The sequence below is a fragment of the Actinia tenebrosa genome, unplaced genomic scaffold (assembly GCF_029948245.1).
Source record: "Actinia tenebrosa isolate PJP-AT-01 unplaced genomic scaffold, QUT_ActTen_1.0 PGA_scaffold16__25_contigs__length_10494907, whole genome shotgun sequence".
NCBI lineage: Eukaryota > Metazoa > Cnidaria > Anthozoa > Actiniaria > Actiniidae > Actinia > Actinia tenebrosa.
The window spans coordinates 2,076,659-2,097,237 of NW_028292576.1; the positions used below are offsets into that span (position 1 = coordinate 2,076,659).

General features: G+C 35.6%; 1 protein-coding gene across 6 annotated transcripts in view; it reads left to right on the plus strand.

Moving 5' to 3' along the window:
• The window catches only part of LOC116298100 (uncharacterized), a 39,102-nt gene that overhangs the window by 11,897 nt on the left and 6,626 nt on the right, over window positions 1–20,579 (plus strand). For all 6 annotated transcript variants that reach the window (XM_089031152.1, XM_089031154.1, XM_089031150.1 and 3 more), the window contains 17 exons: window positions 2,066–2,308; window positions 2,975–3,046; window positions 3,739–3,864; window positions 5,171–5,242; window positions 5,498–5,606; window positions 6,061–6,212; window positions 6,288–6,332; window positions 6,590–6,712; window positions 7,339–7,455; window positions 7,892–7,969; window positions 8,145–8,211; window positions 8,350–8,850; window positions 13,065–13,160; window positions 18,610–18,673; window positions 18,941–19,056; window positions 19,396–19,520; window positions 20,050–20,218. In XM_089031152.1, the coding sequence (XP_088887278.1) occupies window positions 2,198–2,308; window positions 2,975–3,046; window positions 3,739–3,864; window positions 5,171–5,242; window positions 5,498–5,606; window positions 6,061–6,212; window positions 6,288–6,332; window positions 6,590–6,712; window positions 7,339–7,455; window positions 7,892–7,969; window positions 8,145–8,211; window positions 8,350–8,850; window positions 13,065–13,160; window positions 18,610–18,673; window positions 18,941–19,056; window positions 19,396–19,520; window positions 20,050–20,218 (2,143 nt within the window). In that variant the 5' untranslated portion in view covers window positions 2,066–2,197. The remainder of the gene's footprint in view (window positions 1–2,065; window positions 2,309–2,974; window positions 3,047–3,738; window positions 3,865–5,170; window positions 5,243–5,497; window positions 5,607–6,060; window positions 6,213–6,287; window positions 6,333–6,589; window positions 6,713–7,338; window positions 7,456–7,891; window positions 7,970–8,144; window positions 8,212–8,349; window positions 8,851–13,064; window positions 13,161–18,609; window positions 18,674–18,940; window positions 19,057–19,395; window positions 19,521–20,049; window positions 20,219–20,579) is intronic.

Below are 20,579 nucleotides of genomic sequence, written 5' to 3' on the forward strand. Positions count from 1 at the left end.
TATTAATTTTTTATTGTTCTAGCACCAAGGTTAATGTATTATTTAGGAAGAAATTAAGGGTCTGCGATGCTGAGACCTCATCCACATGTTAAATGGATATTTTTGGGAAAAAAAAAGAATTTTTATTCTATTGAAAACAAATTCTCTTCCACATGTAGCATAATTTTCTTCTCCTTTTTGCTTGTGAGCATTTTTCTGTTTACCAAAAGTCACATATTCAAGTGATTTTTGAGCAGATATAAGTGTAGACAGAAGGTCAATCCATAAAGAATAATTCTGTTTCAAAGTGGTTATTGTAGACAGGGCCTAAGTCAGCCAAATTTATCAATTTTTATAACCACTGACAGACGTTTTATCTTTTGTTTATTAAAAGAAAATGTTTTCTTTAAACATACTATGTTAGAGACTGGTCATAAAGTAAAGGTTGGGTCCGACAATTTTGAACTTCTTAAAATAGATGAGCCATTTTTCATTTCCTGCATGGAAACTTGAGAGCATTACTTTTTTGACCTCATTTTATACTGGGCCAGCAAAAAGAGAGCTCCTTCTAATCCAGTTTTATACCCCCTCTCCCCTTTCTTTATCACCAGTCCCTTACCTTTCATGTGTCATAGAAAATTAATATTATAAATTTACTATTAAAAAATTATGGATTTAGTGTCATTGATATCATACTGAATATTAATTTTATTTATATCATCTGTTTGTACTATCATTTTAAAGTCATATTAATTACTTGAAATTTTGGTCCATCAATTTGTCTCCCACTCACATTCTCCACATGCTGATATTTTGATACAAAAAAAAATGTTAGTATTGTAAAATAGACCTCTTGCTTGTGTGTATTTTCCCGTTTCAGCCCACATGTCACTCCATCTTTTATTGTGTTTCTTCTTTTACTGAACCAGGTGTTTATCTCATCTCTCAAAGATGTTCAAAAATTAAAATATGTTTCCAAAACAAACACTTTTTTAACAAGCCAAGATTAATTAATCTGTTGTTTTTTTATTGTTGTTAGTGACAAGACTTCAAAAAGTTTGTTAAATTAGTTAAGCACCTAAAATGTAATGAACTCAAAGTTTGTTTCTGAAATATTCAGATTCTTTATATTTTTTATCACTCCTAGACCTGATTTCAGTTTTACTTTTTAGAAGTAATAAATTTATTTTGCTTTGGTAACATTTCAAAACTAAAACATTTTTAAAAAGATGTTTTTCTTTTAATGCTAGGTGGAATAAAATCACAATCTACTCACACGTAGCTTGAAGTTATGAATCAGCTGTTTTTTGGTTGAATTGAAATCGAAAAAGCGATACAAATTTGTTTTGGCACTATTGTATGATATATGTCAAACATGGACATGTTTCAGTTTACATTTCTTGCTATGTCATTTGATTTGACCTTACATGGAGTGAATGCATCACTGGATTTCATTTTGTCACTGCTAGGGATTCAAATCATTGATTACTTGAACTTAAAATGATATTGTTCACAACAGTCCAATGTCTGGGTTCAAGGATGTTGTCAGACTGTAATCATTCTGGTGGTGCATGTTAAATAACATGAAATTGACTAACTCATCCATGACATTTTAATAGCTTGATGTCATATCTTTGAGTAGAAACTGATCACTTTACAGTATTTGAGTCTCAAAGTGTCATATACCTTGTCATATTGATCTGATTTTTCATGTTTAAATCAATTTTTACCTGTAACAACTATTGGAAATTGCTGTTTAGTCATTATTTATTGGCAAGTAGTGTAGTATTATGCATTCATAAACCAGACCTTTGTCTCTTTCTTCATTAATTATACCTTTTTATCAATACAACATGCAGTAACAAATATTAGCTTGACTTGGATAGATGTCTAGTAATTGCTCTGACTTTGAAAATTACAACCTATATTTGTCTTGTCTTTTCAATTACGAATTTTGTTAACTGTGTGAATTCAGAAAAAGGCCCTAAACTTCTATCTCTTCATTCCTTTCTGAGTCTCCACTCTCCATTCATATAAATAATTATGTTGTTTTTTGTAGTCATTTTTCCATATTATTTTTTCACAGAAAAATCACCAACAAAATGGCCAAGTTTTTTATTCAAGTTCTTCTTTGTGACTTCACATAGCTGTGAGTTTAATACCCTAAGAATACTGTAAACCCTGACAACTCAAGCAAAAGAGCTGAAAACCAATACTTATGGTTGTTATAATGAAGGATGAATCAAAGACAATCAGTAATCACAACAGTGACCAGCCGAAAGATTTCCAGGTGGAAGTAAGCTTGAAGCTAAAAGAGGGATTGTTGAAGGTAAGGTTGCCTGCAGTGTTTTCTGTAGGTTTTATCTAGGAAAATTGCACAGATGGTTTTGTCATGTTGGTGAGAGCATCCAGATTGTCCCCATATTGAATGTTTGCAGTCTCTCATTATGTATATTGCTCTTTAAAACCATTTCAGTTGTGGTTAGTTTGCCTCAAATTTACATGTAATCCCACTCTTCATGACCGCGTGCCTGGTAACTGAGTCAAGAGGGAAAGTATAGAGCAACTGTCAGTATTCTGAGAGACTTAAGTACATCATATGAAAGCCTTTTTCTATCGTGGGTGTCTGGTTTTTCTGTTAAATAAAATAAACATTTTTACATCCTAACTTGGCTCATACAATAATGAAAAACCAATAATGTGTGGGTTGCCATCTACTGTTATGGTTCAGCTTTTCTATTAATCATATCCTTATTGTAATAACGCCAAATCCTGCAATCTGATTGGTTCAAAGGAGTGTGATTACCATCATCAATCAGTTTATTGCAATCATTAATTATACTATGCCTGCATCTTAGCAAAAGGCTATATTCTCCTTCAGAATGTCCATTCATAGGCATAATTATGTTGTAATAATAATAATTCCTCATGCATGTATGGTTACATACAGTACTGTCCATTTTACTGATTCTTGTGGTGCAACTTTTTCTTACAGAGAGTATATATTTTTGACAATGATGATAAAGTATGGTATGCCAAACTTCGGGTCGCAAATGAGATAGGCAAGGTATTGTATGTCTGAATGTCTGACAGGGTCAAAACTTACAATGATCATAGTCTCTAAGTCTAGAAAAATATTGATAACCTTTACGCCATAGGTTTTGTTCTGGAACATGATAAGATTAATGCAGAAAAAATTCATGAGTAGAGGTTGGGGAGGGTGAGGGTGTGGGGGGGCATGAGTCTAGTTATATGAGAAGATGGGTTCAAATACAAGAGAAAGTATCCTCCCCCTAGAGGAAGGGGTCAGGGAGGATTGGACAGTCACAAAAAATCAAAATAGTACAATCATGTAGTAGTTCCACTAAAATTTAGGCATGATAATAAGGCCCACAAAATGATGGTACTTGTTGCACAACATTGTTGCATTGTAAGATACAGAACAAAATGTTGATTGTATTACTACTCTACATGCAACAAATCTTCATTCGTTGGAAAGAGTAAAGAGAGTTTCTTGAGAATTTGTTGTGCAAGGAGTAATAAAACGAGCAGATTTGCTCTGCAAATTTGCATAAGTTTGTTATTGCTCAACACATATTAAATACTGCACCTTAACTGTTTATAATTTTTTGAAGCTTTTGGCAATTGGGGTTATCCTACACTCTGTACTACGAGTTGTTTTATTCTTGCCAATATTAGCTCCAATATCACCAACCCGATTTTCTTAAATTTAATGCTTAAATATTATGTTACACATAGGGAGTGAAAGATGTGCTTAATTATGGTTTCTATGAGCCACCTTGTAATGGTCGGTCAGGCAAGTTCTTGGATGAAGAAAGAACATTTCGAGATTATCCACAGAGAAAGTCACCAGCAGAACTTGAGGTACTACATTGTGTTGTTTACATTATTTTATCAGGGCATCAGTGTTCTGACCAGGAAATCCATTCAGGGGGTCGAAGGGCTCACCAACCCATAGGGCCATTTAGAAAACTGGATGGGGCATTTCCCAAAACCTTAAAACAAAGTTAAGGATAATAATGTTTTTTGCCAGTAACTCTGTTGCAAATCAACAACAATGTAAGACAGTTTTATTAGTAATGACAACTTAATAAACTTTCGCTGGGCAGCCATACTTGAGACTCCAATAAACAAGGTCAGTTGACACAGACTAGTCCCAGACATCTTGGCGAGTTGATACAAGATGGCGGCTATGTTCGATTCGTGTCGTTTCTTGTGGACTTTCACCTTGTTTATTGACACTATAATGCGACTTTTATTATTTCAAAAGTACTCTAAATCTTTTAAAATTATCAGGAAGCATCCTTTGGAAAATTCATGCACCCTTGGGGGCACATAGAGTTGAAATTTGTGCACCATTTCTGTTTTTATGTGGTTTTCGGCACTATTTGTCAGCTCAATTTTCAAAACATTACTCAAAATAGATCATCAAATTTAAATCAACTTTTAAATTTTTCACTTCTAGCCAAATTTTATTACTTTTTCTGTCATGCTTTCACCTTGAATTTGAGGTTCTAAAACATGTTAGTTTACATACTGTACTCGATTATATTATCAAATTATTTAACCAGCAAGGCCTCTCTGCATTTTTGCAAGACCCTGAAGACTGTTTTTTTCTAAGAATGCTTACAATTGGCAAGAATTTGACAAATCTTGTCCAGTCATAGTTATTGATCAATAAATCAAATAATAAATCAGGATGTTTTTTGGCAGGAGTAATAATGAATGTACACTTATTTCAATAAAGTTAGTCACCTGAAAAGATACAAAGCTGAGACCTGCAAGGATTATGGGTAGATATATTTTACATGTTTCAACGGCTTTAATAACTGTTGACAGATTTTAGATCTTTTACCAGTTACAGTCTCACCTCTCCTGAGCATCCTCAAGCAGCAAATTGTATCAAAAGCTTTACTTGTTTGATATTAAAAGTTACCCATGATCCTCAGTAATCTCAGCTTTCTAGGTTTTTTGGTGACTAACTTTATTGAAATAAGTGTATATGCATTTCCAATAAATCAAACCCTCTAAAATATGCTAATTAATTTCCACTGTATTTCCTTAAAACATTTACTCACTTTTTTGCACTGTTTTGGGTTTTCCCCAGTATTCTATCAGTTTGTCTGTTAACATACATTTAGCATTTTTGAAACTTATATTTTTATTACAGTTCAAATACAAGAGAAGAGTGTACAAGTCCTTGCAGTATGATGGCAAAACTTTGCAAAAAATACACACCAAGGTACTTTTAATCAGCTGGATGTTCATAAATGAGCTTGAGAAATCATTTCTTAAACTTGTGCTTCATGTTGTGTTTGGGAAAAAAAGGACTTTATAGAGTGGATTCTGCAGAGTGGCTCTTCTTCCACTCTATTCCAATTGGAATTTAGAAAATGATTTTTATGGACTGAGAGAGAACTCATACGTGTACATCATGTTGTATCAGCCACTATTCAACATATTGATAATTTCTAATCTTTATGTGTCAATTTCCTAGTCCAATCTAAAGAAGCTTTATGACTGTGTCTCTTCCAACTTGGTCAGTCAAGTAACAAAGTGGGCTGAAAAGGGACTGGACCCTAACTTCCAGGATGACAAGACTGGAGGTATGTAGTTTATCACTTTTAATGTAGTTATGTTTAAACATAATGATCCAAATGTGTCTTGTAGATTTGTATTTTTGGAAAGAGAATGACTTGTAATGTCAGCAAGTACAGCTTGTTGTACAAACATTTTCCCATTTTGACAGACCATGATTCATTCCTTTAAATATTGTTTCTTTGTTATGTGTAACATTTAAAAAAGATCCATATAATTTATTGTGGTTTTAGTTCCTTTCCTTGTTAGTTCACAGGTCATTCCATTCCAATATTTCTTTATTACAGTTAACATTTCAAGATAAATATTAATAAATGTTTTGATTAATCAAAACATCTTAGTTCTAAGCAGTTACAAAACCAAATTGAGTCTATTCCAAATGTGATTTAGTGAATAAGACAACCAATGAGGGTTAAAATATGTTGCAAACTTTCTTACGTGCATGTTTTTGTTTGATTTTAGAAACTCCTTTGACAATAGCAGTGAATGGCGAAGAGAGAAAAGATCTTATTCTTGCACTTGTCAGTGGAGGTGCCCATCTTGACTATAGATCTGGTGATGGTCTCACTCCCCTGCATAAAGCTGCTTTTGCTGGAAGACCTAGATCAATTAAGGTAATATGCAGGCAGTCTCTATTGTAATGATATTAAAATACACTTACCAATAAAAATATTTTCTTTCTTTTTCAGATTTTGCTTGACTTAGGTTGTCCTCCCAACATGAAAGACCCAAAGGTAAGGCTACGTTTTGTAGTAAAATTTCATGTTTTGGAACCAATAAAAATGTCTGGAGACATGGCAACAGTCAGGTTTGTTTGAAACCTGAAAATTTTCTACTTATAAAAGCCTATACAGAACAGACTTACTATACACTTGCACTTTAGATTGAGACCATGTGCATACATGTATGTAGCAAAATATATGTATAGTGTATGTATTGTACAATCATGATGTATAAAATGTTAAATACCATGTATTTTATGGATTCAAAGGGTCTAACACCATTATACTATACTGTGCTATATGGAGGAGACTCATACTGCTGTCAGCTTCTATTAGATGAACGTGCTGAGATAGGAGTAACAGACCACCAAGGAATGCAAGAAATACACCATGTATGTTGTATATAAAGGTTAAAACGCCAGGGCGACGGCTTACATTGAAATTCAAGACTGAGGGCTACAGGCCTGAGGTCTTGAATTTCGATACAAACCCGAACATGTGTGTTTTAACTAGTTTAAAAACAAACCAAGCCCTATTTCTAATGTTTGATGTAGGTTTGACTTTCCATGGAAAACTTGTCCTGGGTTTTGAATTCAGCCATGCTATACCCTAGCCTCCTTCACAGCTGTTCTTAGGACTAATGCTGCCCAGGGTTCTTGCCTGCAGGGCTAAATTAAAAAGGTTTCCCATCAAAATTCAAACCAGACATCAAACTAACATTAGAAATAGCAGGGCCGTAACCACCGGTATGGTGGTTATGGGAAAAAAATATAAGAAAAATATTTTTAAAATGCAAGAAAAACCGAAAACCTTGAAAACCAGACCAATCAGAAATTTGTGGCTACGGCCCTGAATAGAGTATGGTTGGTTTTTAGAAATGTCTTTTGGTCGAAACCCAGATCTTTAACTTAAACTGTTGATGGAATTATTCACTTCTATTGAGCTCAAATGTTATGATGCGCAGATTTGAATGATGTTTGTTTGAATTATTAACCATATGTAATTTCTTGTGAATCAGGCTTGCAAAAAGGGTCTTGTCCAGCACTTGGAGCACTTGATATTCTATGGAGCAGATATTAATGCTACCACTGCTTCAGGGAATACACCACTACATATCACTGCTCTCAGTAATCAGGTTTGTGTAGGACCCTTGACCTTGGGAATATTTCCCCCCTCATTTTAAATCTCTTGGGAAATAGGATCCTCTTCTCTAAAGCTTTATCAGCAAATGAAAAAGTGATGGGCAGGTGCGAATCTAGGGGAGAAGTACATCTAGTTTTTTTGTTGGTTTGAAAACGTCCTTATCATAAGAGATACACCACCCTCCTAAAACAAAATCCCTGATCCTGGTCTCTAATTGAGATGGTATGGGAGCATGGTTTGCACACTCTGGCTTGAGAAGGATGAGGCTTAGTATGGGTAGATGTCACAGCCAAAGTTAGCAGTACCACCAAGCAGTGACAAAAGGGTTGGCTAGTTCGGCATCCCTTTGTCTCACGAAAAGCTTGGTATTAGCATTGGTATTAAGTGGTTATGCATTAAACTTTTTTTTCTTTGTTTGATATCTCTAGGAGGAATGCGCCAGAGTGCTTTTGTTCCGAGGAGCAAAACGAGACATATTGAATTATGCTAACCAATCTGCATATGAGGTATGTGATAGATGACTGTATAGGATTGTCACAATACAACATGTATCACCATCTGATCACAACAAGCACTATTATTTTACAGTAATGATCAATTCAATAACTTTTTTCTGTACCTTATAAAAATATTCGCTTTTGATGCATCTTTCCTTGAAAAAATATAATTTCTTTTTTTCAGGTAGCAGCTGTTGCCGGTAATAGAGAGCTTGCAGAGTTCATAAGAACATTTACTGATGGACAAATAGGTTAGTTACTGTACATTATTATAATTATACCATGCCTTGTAAGTAATCTCCAACTCTACTCCCTTCCTGAAGTTCCTGAAGTCCCAGCGTGTGTTCTTAGCTGCCACTTGAGCGCTAATTGTAGTTTTTTTCTTATAGTTAAAATCTCAGAAAAACCATCTTATAGTACTCGTCGTCGAAAAATTGTCCAAAAACCAAAAGCTAGTTCGCTGTTTCCTCGGACTGAATCAAATGCATCCACCAAAAGTGACAGTTCGCTTCCTTCTTCACCAAGATCATCGTCTGGAAGTCATCGATCCAGTAACGCTGACACCATATCTTTAGAGGAAAACGGGCTTGTCAATGACCGTGTCCAAAGGAGTATGTCAGTATGTTCGACAACGTCCGATTCCTCGTACTGTTCTGACTCGGAAATCTTGGAGCAGACCGCCAATGAGAGCAGGTCACGTGCTAAGACAAACAGGAGATCACGTGATGTGGAGCATAGGATGGTGCGACCAGTGAAGATAGTTTCCGGTGCTGCAACGATCAGGAAAAGACTATATGCTAATTTACCTGGTAGTCGTTACATTGCTGTGAGAGATTACATTCCCAGTATGGGTGGAGAATTAGAGGTGGTTAAAGGAGACATCGTGGAAGGTAAGTTAGTCATGCCTCAAGTCTCATCTAAGACTTCTAATCTCTGACATATTCTAGCCTCCCTCATGTGGGCCAAAAGATCCAAAAACAGTACTTAAATAAAGTTTTTTTGTAAAATTACTAGAATGAATATTTTAAGCGGCAGAGTTATTCAGCAGCTAAAAAAAACAACATATTTTCCAACCACCACTCCCCATGCGGGGCTCTTCTGTGAGGTTCCCTCCACACGCACTACCACTACATTCTATATTTACAACATACAACACTCAGTTCACATGTTGCTTTTTACGGAGGGAGGAAACCGGAGATCCCGGAGAAAACCCTCGTGACAAGGGAGAGAACAACACATCAAACAAACTCAACTCACATATGATCCAGTCTGAGCCAGGGCTCGAACACGGACCACAGTAGTTTTGTATTTTCGTTACACCATTAGCCTCACTTCTGTGGTTAAGCAAAAGCTTAAACAATAACATTATTTAACTCCAGGCTAATCTCAGCTTAACATTTGCTATTGTATACCACGACGACAAAACAATATTACCAACCAGATAACTGATAACATTTTTATATTCCGTGAAATGTTCTCAGCTGATCGGAAATAGTGGTGTAGAATGACGTCATTGCGAAACTGAGGTGTCATGAAGCATACTAGAAAAAAATCAAACGATGCCCATCATTGTGATGAAAATATGAAACTCATTTATTTTTTTCTGTCGCTGTTATAAAGCAACTTTCTTCTTTTATTTGATGCATAGTCCATAATTTCAGTAAGAGGAAAAGTGAGAGCTTAGTCTTGCAAATTTTCTCTATTCTGATTGGCTAACATTTTTCTAAGATCAGCTTTGTTAGTCTCTTTTGCCATATACATTCTTTCTTGTGGAAAAGGGTAACAAGGAAGGAGAGGAATCTGGTACTAAACGCAAATCTCAAATTGATTGTCAGTTATCGGACTATTAGATCAGAAAACTACACTCTAACCCGTCTATAAATTTTATAAAAACAAAGTGTATATATCTTGAGGTAATCAGTATATTCAGTAATTTGTATTCCTTACTTCAGTGTGGTGTAAACACCATGTAATCAAGCCTGTAAATGTTTTGATACACTGAAAAATTGATTTTAATACCCTAATTTATTTTTAGTATTCTGTTGATAATTTCCGATAAGACTCTCATGTTGTTTTCGCTTTTAGTGTGCCCCGAGGCATGGAATTGACGAGACAATTCGGCAAAATATACGATGCACTTTTGGAATAATCGAGCTTAACTTCTGTACCATGCCTGTGTTGATCGTACTCAAAAAAGCAACATATCGTCATTTTTGTCCCGCGTGGAAATTCATGAACCTTCGAAGGAAAGTTTTTTTAATCAATGAACCTAGAATGGAAACAGGAAACGCATAATATATTTTTTAGTATATTTTGTCGTATAATCGCGTATTTTGTCGTGAATTCTAGTTTTTTCTTGTTGGTAGATGTGTAGATTAAAGTATGCTGAAAAAATGCCATACTAGATATGATTTTAGGGATGTACGATGAGTCCAAGTTCTGCATTGTCTTATTAGAATAAAAATATTACCAACTAGAATAAGTTTTTCTCCCTATATGTATATCCACTTTGGGAATGCTTACATTCTGTGGCAAATGTTGGATTTCTGTTTGATTACATTGCTGTGCGTTCATGATTCGGAATCAAAAAGGAATAATCTATACTGTTAATTTATTTTGTTACTTACACTATTTAAAAATCCTCCATGACACCACTTTGAGCCTACATACATTGTGCCCTGTTGTATTGCCTAATTTACCCCAATCGAGTAAAAATGCATTTATGTTATTGTTTTGAATGAGCTTTCTCAAGTTGAAATGCTAATGTCTTTTCCAAATGTTAAGGATTATCGTTCATTGCTGATATTCATTTCTATAGATCTTTTATTATTCGGTGTTGAGTATGGCTAATTTGGCACCAGTTTCTATTGACGTGCCCTTTTGATGAGCCACGATCAGTTTTTTGTTTCCCGCGTTATTAGTGACAACGTATTTCTTTCGGCTGACAAATCGTTCCTTTTAGCGAGAAAAAAGACTTTTGTGAATAAGGTTTCTTAGCAAACTTTATTAATGGCTTGTTCTGTCCTGTTCGAGCGACTAGTTCAAGTCTACAGGTGCGCTGTTTTATATTGTAAACAACACTATTGGATTTTGGCAGACAATAACACTATACTAATAGTAACGCCTCAAAGGACTGTGTATTAAAATTCAGCTTCCAGAAGGCCTGTCTTTCTTGGCTGCGCGATCAACTAGAAAATATAATTCTGACCATGGACCCTCACTTAGTTTAGTTTGGTCTTATCGGAATAACTCACGCAAAAAGAATTTAAACGTTTTGATTTTGCCGTGGATTTTTAACGGTTTCCACCGGCAGAATCGACTAAGCGGTATTGTAACGAAGAAAAGGCTGGTTGGTTTGGCTAGAATGTTTCATGGGAGTTCCGATGGCAAGCTTACAAACAACGAAACAAAAGTTCGAAAACGTTCGGCAAGTTTTAGAGAGAAGCGAAAATGGCGACTCAATCGGTCCAAAAGCGTCCAAGAAGGCGCCATTCAAGAGGGATTCTCGTGGGATAGGAAGAATATGTATGCTATAAACGATAATTCTCTAAATGATGATGGTAAGTGATGTGTAAATGAAGTTTAAATATTGTTTAGCGTCTTTTGACAAGAAGCCATCAAATGACTTGAATCCGATTCAAGCTTTATAGTAGATCAAGTCTGCGGTTGGAATGATCAGTAATCCGAACAATCGTCGCTACGAAATGATTAACGTGGACCAAATTGAGCAAAAAATAGTTATTCAAATGTCTTATACAGTTCGAATCACAGTACCGATTGTTTTCAGAGTTCAAACTTGTTTCTATAGATTCAATGAAGTATTATTTGCATTTAGTTAATGTCTTTCTGTCTTTGATATTAATCGGGTTTTTTTAGTGTTAGTTGGACAAATATTAGTCCGTTTAGACTCAAATCCATTTATCCTGTCCTAATCTCGATAACATCTTTATTCCTTGCCGGCCGGTTCCAAATCCAGAGCATATTCCTCAAACATCAACTTATTCTACATTATAAAACTTGGACGAAAACTTTCGTTGTTTGTGCCCAACAAATCACAATGCTTTAGAAGTATTAAAATATATATCAAAGCATTAATCGTTTTACTGTAACTGCAAATGCATATTAAGAACCTAACAGCAAAAGATAAGGACTACCTATTTAATTTCTGAGAGAGAGAGACGTATTTTGACAGCTGCATACGTTTTATTTTATACCAAAACATATTTTCGCTGGTCAATCTATAGTTGATTAATTTGGTAAAAAAAACTTATTTTCCCCATTCTGCTTCAACATGATACTAAATATTATTATGAGGGAACATATCAAGAGTTCTTTTGGAAATGATGATTGCTGCATCTTAAATCACGTCTTTTTAATCATTTCACCAACTGTTTTGATTAACGGTATGAATATCGTGTGCATAATCCAATGTTTTGTTTTATGCTCAGAGCGATAAAACCATCAAACTTGACCCTGTGATGGTCATTTTATACTCATTATATTGAGTAGTGTGCTCGTCCATCGTCAATTGATCTTTCAATTTGTCAAGTCACGCAATAGCAAAGTAGCCAAAAACCCGTTTAATTTTTGACTGTTCCAAAAAATCACAAAAAAAATATATTACTGTTTTTTTTCTTCTTTCACTTGAAAATTGGTCTTTTACCATTAAAAGTATTTGTTAGCACTTCGGATATTTGGGATATATGTTTAAATGTTATTTAATGATGAAAAATAACAGAAATAAGCACGCTAGTCGTTGTATCGTAGCTTATCATTGTATAGTTTGTTTATCCAGAAGCTTTTCCAATAGTTTTATAATGTCTTTAGTAATATACACTATACATCAATGATATATTTTCTCCTATATTTTTGTTTTTATATGCAATATTCATTGATTGTCTTTCTTGTTTTGACTATTTTTTCTCAGTTTTGGCACTTGCAATCAATTTTTGTATGTATTATATGTATAATGTATAACGTATATAGTATATATATTATAAAAAGTGAAGTTTTATTGTAGAATCTTAACCAACAAACAATGTCCGCGCAAGCAATACTTTTCTTTTCAGTACTAAATTTCTGTATTATATAATTCATTTTTCAGTGTTGTACGTTGGCGAGAAGGGATTCTGGGAAGGGCGCATTGATAATCGAACAGGATGGTTCCCAAGCTCATGTGTAGAAGAGCTGAAGAAGGGAGGTTAGTAAGAATCGACATAGCAACAACTGCTCAGTTAATAAATGAGAATTTGTACATAACGGGATATATTAATGACTATAATATATTTAGGAGGCAAACTTGATGTGACTGTTATGTGACTGCATAATTTTCAGTAATATAATGGATGTGTTAACAAATAGACGCACGGTGTAACATTGCATGCAATATTGTAGGCCATATTGATGAAGTTGGATCGTTTTCTACTTCAGCACCATCGCGTGCAACACGTTGCATAGCGTGACATGGCTCGCATCATTGATTGCCGGCAACTTTGCGCGCATTCATGTATCGTGTGTTCGTAGTTTTAGGAAGAATGGGAAAATGTCATGATTACAGATTGCTTAGTACATATGCACGTAAGAGTGTGTCGAGAATGGAAATTGGGAAAGGAAAAGGAAAAGCACACTACTAGGAGATGTTTAGTACAAGTGTTGCTATCAAGGCTCCTTTAAGAGGGCGTCTCTGTAACAGCGTGCCACTCGATCTGGGCTCGAAAAATAGATTTCTTTTATATTCCTATCATCGAAAGTACTATCTATCCTCACTACAAAATTGCAGTTAGAATTGTTCTAAATTCTCTTTTCCACCCGCTATGCGAATTTTTGTTCATCGACCCCAAATCAGTGAAAGACGCCGATTTTCGAGGTCGGCCGAGGGCTATTTTCAAAGTCTGTTTTCTCGGGTTTCTCTGCACATAAAAGCTAATTTTTCTATCCAGAACTTTAGTCTAGTGTAACTTCTGCATAAAAACAGTAATAGTTTTTTTTGGAATGCGCGAAGTCTGAAAAATAATCCTAACTGATCGAGACTACTGAAAGCGTGACATGGAAAGCTAAGATTATGAGACCTCGAATATTGCAAATTTCTCATTTGTGGCACCTAATCCAGCCCTAAAATATCATTCAACCTTGAGATAAGAAGCTATTTTATAGATGTGTGCAATAAAATTTGCGACACATTGCGTTTCTACGAAATAAGCTATGTTTCAAATTGTTCTATTTTCAGTTATTTCCTAGCGTGACACGACAGGCCGTTGGGTCTGTGACGGCTACTTCTTTGCTCATTATCCTCAATACCATTACCTAAAATATAATATGATGAATTAAAAACCTTAACTTTACAATATTTGTTCCATTATAAGAGATTTCAATGATCTACGGCTTCATTTGATAGTGTTTCTATGAGCTGTTTTGAAATTTCACCGCACAATAATTTTTTTTATTTGAATATCTCGAGCTCCGCGGGAGGTCAATCGTTATTTGTTTATTTAATTATATTAAATTTAGTAAAGAAATCCTCGCTTAGTAGAGTGCACGCACTAAAACCGTGAACATTAAATAGTACTAATTAGTACTATTTCTTACAGAATCCTTTGTTTTCTATTGTTTAATTATCACTATTTAGTGCTAAAAATTAGTATTTGTTTCACGGATTTAGTGTGAGCACTCTAATATCTCGAAACACCCTATAAAGATCCAAAACTGAGAACTGTTCTTGTTTGTAGAGCGGAATATTTCTAGTTTTTTTTAAGTTCTAGGAAATATATCATTGATATCTTTGTCACTAGTCATTTAACCTTCTCAACGTTTATTTCCTTTATGAATTATCCATCATTTTCTATAGTAAAAAGGTATTTCGTCCTTCCGATATTTTCGAACTCCATATACTATCATTTTTTCGAAAAAATACTTTGCAGTCTTGACTGTTCTTCGGCTGAGACGACGATTTTTGCAACAGGTGCAATCATACGTATGAATTCATTCATAACTACAGAACACGTGATTGTGAAAATTATGATCATACAGGGGCGGCGGTTCGGAAGTGGGGGTTGCGGGTAGTGGCTCCTCCAATAATTTTGAAGACATAGAGCTACTCTGTAGATATGCTTCAAATAAACCATTATTATTATTATTATTATCATTATTCAATCAATGAATCAATGTATTGCTTATTTCTCTTAGAGAAACATTCAGCTCTCACTCTACTCGAGTAAGTTCAACTACTTTGAAGCCAAGCTGTTATGGTTGCGTCTAAAGCATTCTTTCAAAATCTGTGATGGTTGATATTCCTGTGTCTTTGATAGATTATTCTTATTGATGTTTTTATTTTGTTGTTGTTTTGTTGTATTATTATTATTATCATTATCATTATCATTATCATTACCATTATCATTATCATTATCATTATCATTATAATCATCATTATTGTTATTATTATTATGATTTAATAAATCATTATTATATCGTCATCGTCATCGTCATCGTCATCATCTTCATTACAAAAGCAAATTCTTTGGTTATCTACATGAGTTCGGAACTAACATTATTTTCAAGGCGATTTTAAAACAGTCAATCAGTACAGGATGTTTTGACGTGCTCCTCAAGTCCTCCAATGGATAATGTTCAGCTTCCGCCGCCCCTGTCGTGTACTCACTGAACTAAGATTAAATGCTTACAATGATCTTATGAATTTTATAGCGCCTTTTCTATATGAATAAAATCAAAGGCGCTTTACATTGAGTTTTTAATGACAGATTGCTTTTTGTGCAATCTACAAGCATGAGAGATGGTTAATATGAAGTGTAGGCACTGAGAGTGGTCACTGCCAGGGTTTCTTTACGTCCTCAGTGGTTCTTTTACGTCCCTCCGATGTTGGTTAGTAATGATGATTGTGGAGGGACGAGACCGCCATTTAAAGTGGTCATCCGAGCCACTTGAAAGCCTAACCATTTGCAGATGTAATTACAAAGGCAGCACTTTCTTCTCAGTTATTTTAAGACCCTGAGTGTTGATCCGGCTGTGACTCGAGCCACGACCTCCCGCACGAAAGTCCCGATGCTCAACCAACTAGCTGAGCCAACCAGTTTGCGGTATAGCTAGCTAGCACCACTTGCATTCCTTAATGACTTCCCCAACCAAACGCAAGAGCTCTGCCTTAAGGTCTTTAGATCTAAACTGTACTTCAAAGTGATTAAGTATTTTTTTCAGCATTGCAACATTGAAGGCTGATATCTTGTTTCTTTGATATAGTAGTCGCATAGATCGTATGTGTCATAATGGGGTGTTGCAGGCCAATATGCCATCCTCATGATCAATTTCTTGTAACAGCAGGGGGGGGGGGCTAATTGAGTTTGGGGGGGGGGGGGTCTAATTGAGTTTCTTCCGTCAACACAACGGAAAACAATATAAAAAAGCATCGTTTTTTTCTGCTGAAGGGGGGGCTTCAGCCCCCCTTTGCCCCCTTCCCCCCGTCCTGGATCCGCCCTTGAACAGATTCATACGCTCTGACTCTGGTATTACATCCTGAATGTCTTCCTCTTCTACCAAAGATCGTACATTTTCCTGAGGACTGGTCACGGTAATATCTCGTACTGTGGATTTTTTTCGCGAAGTGGAAAGACGTGAAAAGAATCCTGCAATCTGGGTCTTCGATAGCCATTCTTCTCTTTCAAAGCGCCTTTCAACGGTCTCATTTCTCGCGCACCGCATTTCCGCGGCAACTTGTTCAGGGTCTGCTTTTCTACCAGTCCTCTCACCCAGGTCAAACTTTGCTGTCAAATACGACCGCACATTTTCTGTAAAACGAGCAGCTCGATCCGGTTCTTGGTTTTAGAGCCCAGCTCATGCTAAGTGTTGAAGGTGTCTCTTGAACAAGTGATATATAAGAAGCTTCGTCTGGTTCTCGGCGGAGCCCATCGTATATAGTTTCATTTCTTTCTGACTGAATTTCGCTCTTAGATATATAGAGGATATTACATGGGCGCGCGGAGATACGAAATTTATCTTCGAGTGTTGAAAAGATCTCTCACAAGTGAGCGCAGCGAACGAGTGAGAGATTTTCAACACGAGAAGATAAATTTCGTATCTCCAAGCGCCCATGTAATATTCTGTTTACTATATAATTATCAATGAAAGTATGTTTTGGCTTTTTCAGGCAATTCTTTTCGTGTATTTTTGAATAGCCATCGCAATGGTGTTATTTTCACACTTGAAAATAACATGTTATTTTCACGTGTGAAAATATCAATTTTTCGAAATAGAGAAAAATAGATATTTCATTGGTAATTATATAATAAATATTTGTATTTGTAATAATGGTTATTTGTAATATAGTTAAAAGATGTATATTTAAAAAAAATTATTATGCATTGCTATTTTGTTTTATTTTATTTATTTATTTATTTATTTTTTTTTGCAAGAGCCTTCAATTTAGACGTACTAGTCTAACTCACTAGTATTTAGTACAAAGACATAGATTCAGTATTCCAAGTACTACTAATATAAGTATAGAGTTGATCAATAACACAGTGAATAACGCTACTAACGCGGGCAAGTGCATCCTTTACTTAATACAATGATATGAATGATATGTTACCTTCAACTAAAAAAACTAGAAATATTCAGCTCTACAGGCAAGAACACTTCTCATTTTTGGATCTCTTTAGTATGTTTCGAGATAAAGCGAGGATTTCTTTACTACAATTAAATAAACAAATGGCGATTGACCTCCCGACTCGAGATATTCAAATAAAAAAAATTATTGTGCGGTGAAATTTCAAAACAGCTTATAGAAACACTATCAAATGAAGCCGTAGATCATTGAAATCTCTTATAATGGAACAAATATTGTAAAGTTAAGGTTTTTAATTCATCATATTATATTTTAGGTAATGGTATTGAGGATAATGAGCAAAGAAGTAGCCGTCACAGACCCAACGGCCTGTCGTGTCACGCTAGGAAATAACTGAAAATAGAACAATTTGAAACTTAGCTTATTTCGTAGAAACGCAATGTGCCGCAAATTTTATTGCACACATCTATAAAATAGCTTCTTATCTCAAGGTTGAATGATATTTTAGGGCTGGATTAGGTGCCACAAATGAGAAATTTGCAATATTCGAGGTCTCATAATCTTAGCTTTCCATGTCACGCTTTCAGTAGTCTCGATCAGTTAGGATTATTTTTCAGACTTCGCGCATTCCAAAAAAAACTATTACTGTTTTTATGCAGAAGTTACACTAGACTAAAGTTCTGGATAGAAAAATTAGCTTTTATGTGCAGAGAAACCCGAGAAAACAGACTTTGAAAATAGCCCTCGGCCGACCTCGAAAATCGGCGTCTTTCACTGATTTGGGGTCGATGAACAAAAATTCGCATAGCGGGTGGAAAAGAGAATTTAGAACAATTCTAACTGCAATTTTGTAGTGAGGATAGATAGTACTTTCGATGATAGGAATATAAAAGAAATCTATTTTTCGAGCCCAGATCGAGTGGCACGCTGTTACAGAGACGACCTCTTAACTGTCACATGAAGAAGAGAGAAGATCAGTGGAGTTTCTTTTTAAAACAAGATATTTCAACATAGAAGAAATACATTTTCTGGATATTTTAATCTTATTATGTATTGAGTTGTGTTCTTTATTTTTCAGACAAAGGGCGACCCAAAACTCTTTTTGGGAGGCCTTCCTCACTCTCTTCCATATTCAGCAAAAGGTATGGGATGAACGCAATGATAGTAAATTATCAAATGCTAAGTGCTTGATATGTGATTCTCATATTTAATCATGCCTAATATTTCCGTTGTCAGATCATTCTTGCGCGCATCAATTTTCACCTTTAATTTATAACAGTAACCCAGACAACTAGTCCCAATCCCAAACCTTTGTGGATGCTTCAGATTAAGCTTCGCTTAGTTTGGACTGTTTAAGCTCAAGAAATCATCAATACTCACATGCTCACATACTTCCATGCCGTTCACAGTGAAGCCCAAGGACCAGCTCTTCCTCTTCCAGATGACAGGTACATTCAACCTGCTCGAACCGTTTTTTTGAATCGAGGAAAGAAAGGGTTCGGCTTCCAAATGAGGGGCGCAAACTGTAAGTATATACTGCAAACTGTAAGAGAGGCTTTGCACCATCACGTGATGACAGCCATCACCGAGAAGGCAGTAACGATTGACTCTGGTCTAATCTGATTTACATGAGAAAGAATTCACTTTCTCAGAGGGAAAATGCTCAATTGTTGTGCCTCCTGTCATGGCTGTCACCACGTGATGGTGCAAAGCCTCTCTTCCGTACAGAAGTCCCTCGCAAAAGAACGCCATTTGCTTTCTGGGATAGAGCGGGGCGTGTGGTATGGTAGCTTTCCTTCCCCGCCCTACCCCCTGTCATATTATTATCATTACCTTAGATTACACCGTTGTTTACCTTTCCCAGGCCAGGCGCCCCGCCTAAATTTCAAGGCCACAAAAGAATTCCCCGCCCTTCAGTACATTGGCGAAGTTGAACCTCGTGGCGAGGCAGAGAGTAAGGGAGTCAAAACGAATGACTTCATTCTTGAGGTAATATATTATACTATTAAAAAAAAGATGAACTTTATAAAAGTATGATATTTAATTTTACTTGTCGAAAAATCGGTATTTTAATTGGTCTGGCTGGCAGGTATCAATCAATAGGTCAACCCATCTATAGAGTACTGTGTAAACGGTTTGCCGGGTTCAAAAACGGTCTACTAGCTTTATCTCTTTTCTTTGTGTTTTATGTATCAGTGGTTGGTTTTCTTCATTTATGAGATTTTTGGGCATTTTCCAAAAACGCTTTAAAAAAACAACAACAACAAAAAACAAAAAACAAAAGCAAAAAAAAAAAAAAGAAGCAAACAAACACTGATTACAACAAGAACAATACGAGAACTCGAATTTTTGCGCAAATTTCTCTCTGCTTATGTTCAGTTTTTTGTTTGCTCATCAGGTGGTCAGCGAAATATCTGGCTATTATCCTTTTTTTTTTCCTATTCTTCTAGACCTTAAATTCTGTGACCCTGATAATTTATCGGTCATTTTAATTTGTAATGTTTAAACATTTCTATAGGTCAATGACGAAGACGTTACCAAAGCAACGCATAGTCACGTGGTAAACCTTATTAAACGTAGTGCCAAGTCTGTGAAGTTAAAAATAGTTACAGTGCCCGGGAGTGATTTAAATGGAGTAGATTCCATAGACTCGGGTTATAACAGCTTGGCGTATAATTCATTAAGAGGTATGTTTTTTTAATGTTTTTCTAGTTCCAAAATTCTGCTCCCTCTTTTCCTCTTTCCCTATCTCTTTCCTTGTCTTTCATACGCCCTTCCTTTCTGTCTAAATACCCAATACACCCCCTCTCCCCTTCAGTTTCTTGCACAATACATTAAGGTGGCTGCCTACTTTTGAACGTTCGAATTGAGCCCACGATGAGCGCGCGCTCAAAAACCGCTGAAAAATCTACAAGATTTTATTGAAGAACCATACGCGTTTTGAGCTTCAACAGGGCAAAACCCTCAAATTTTGCACGGGACTCTATATTTTTTGATAGCTCATTCGAAAAAACTCCTAAAAATCTAGGTTATATCAACATTTTAGGA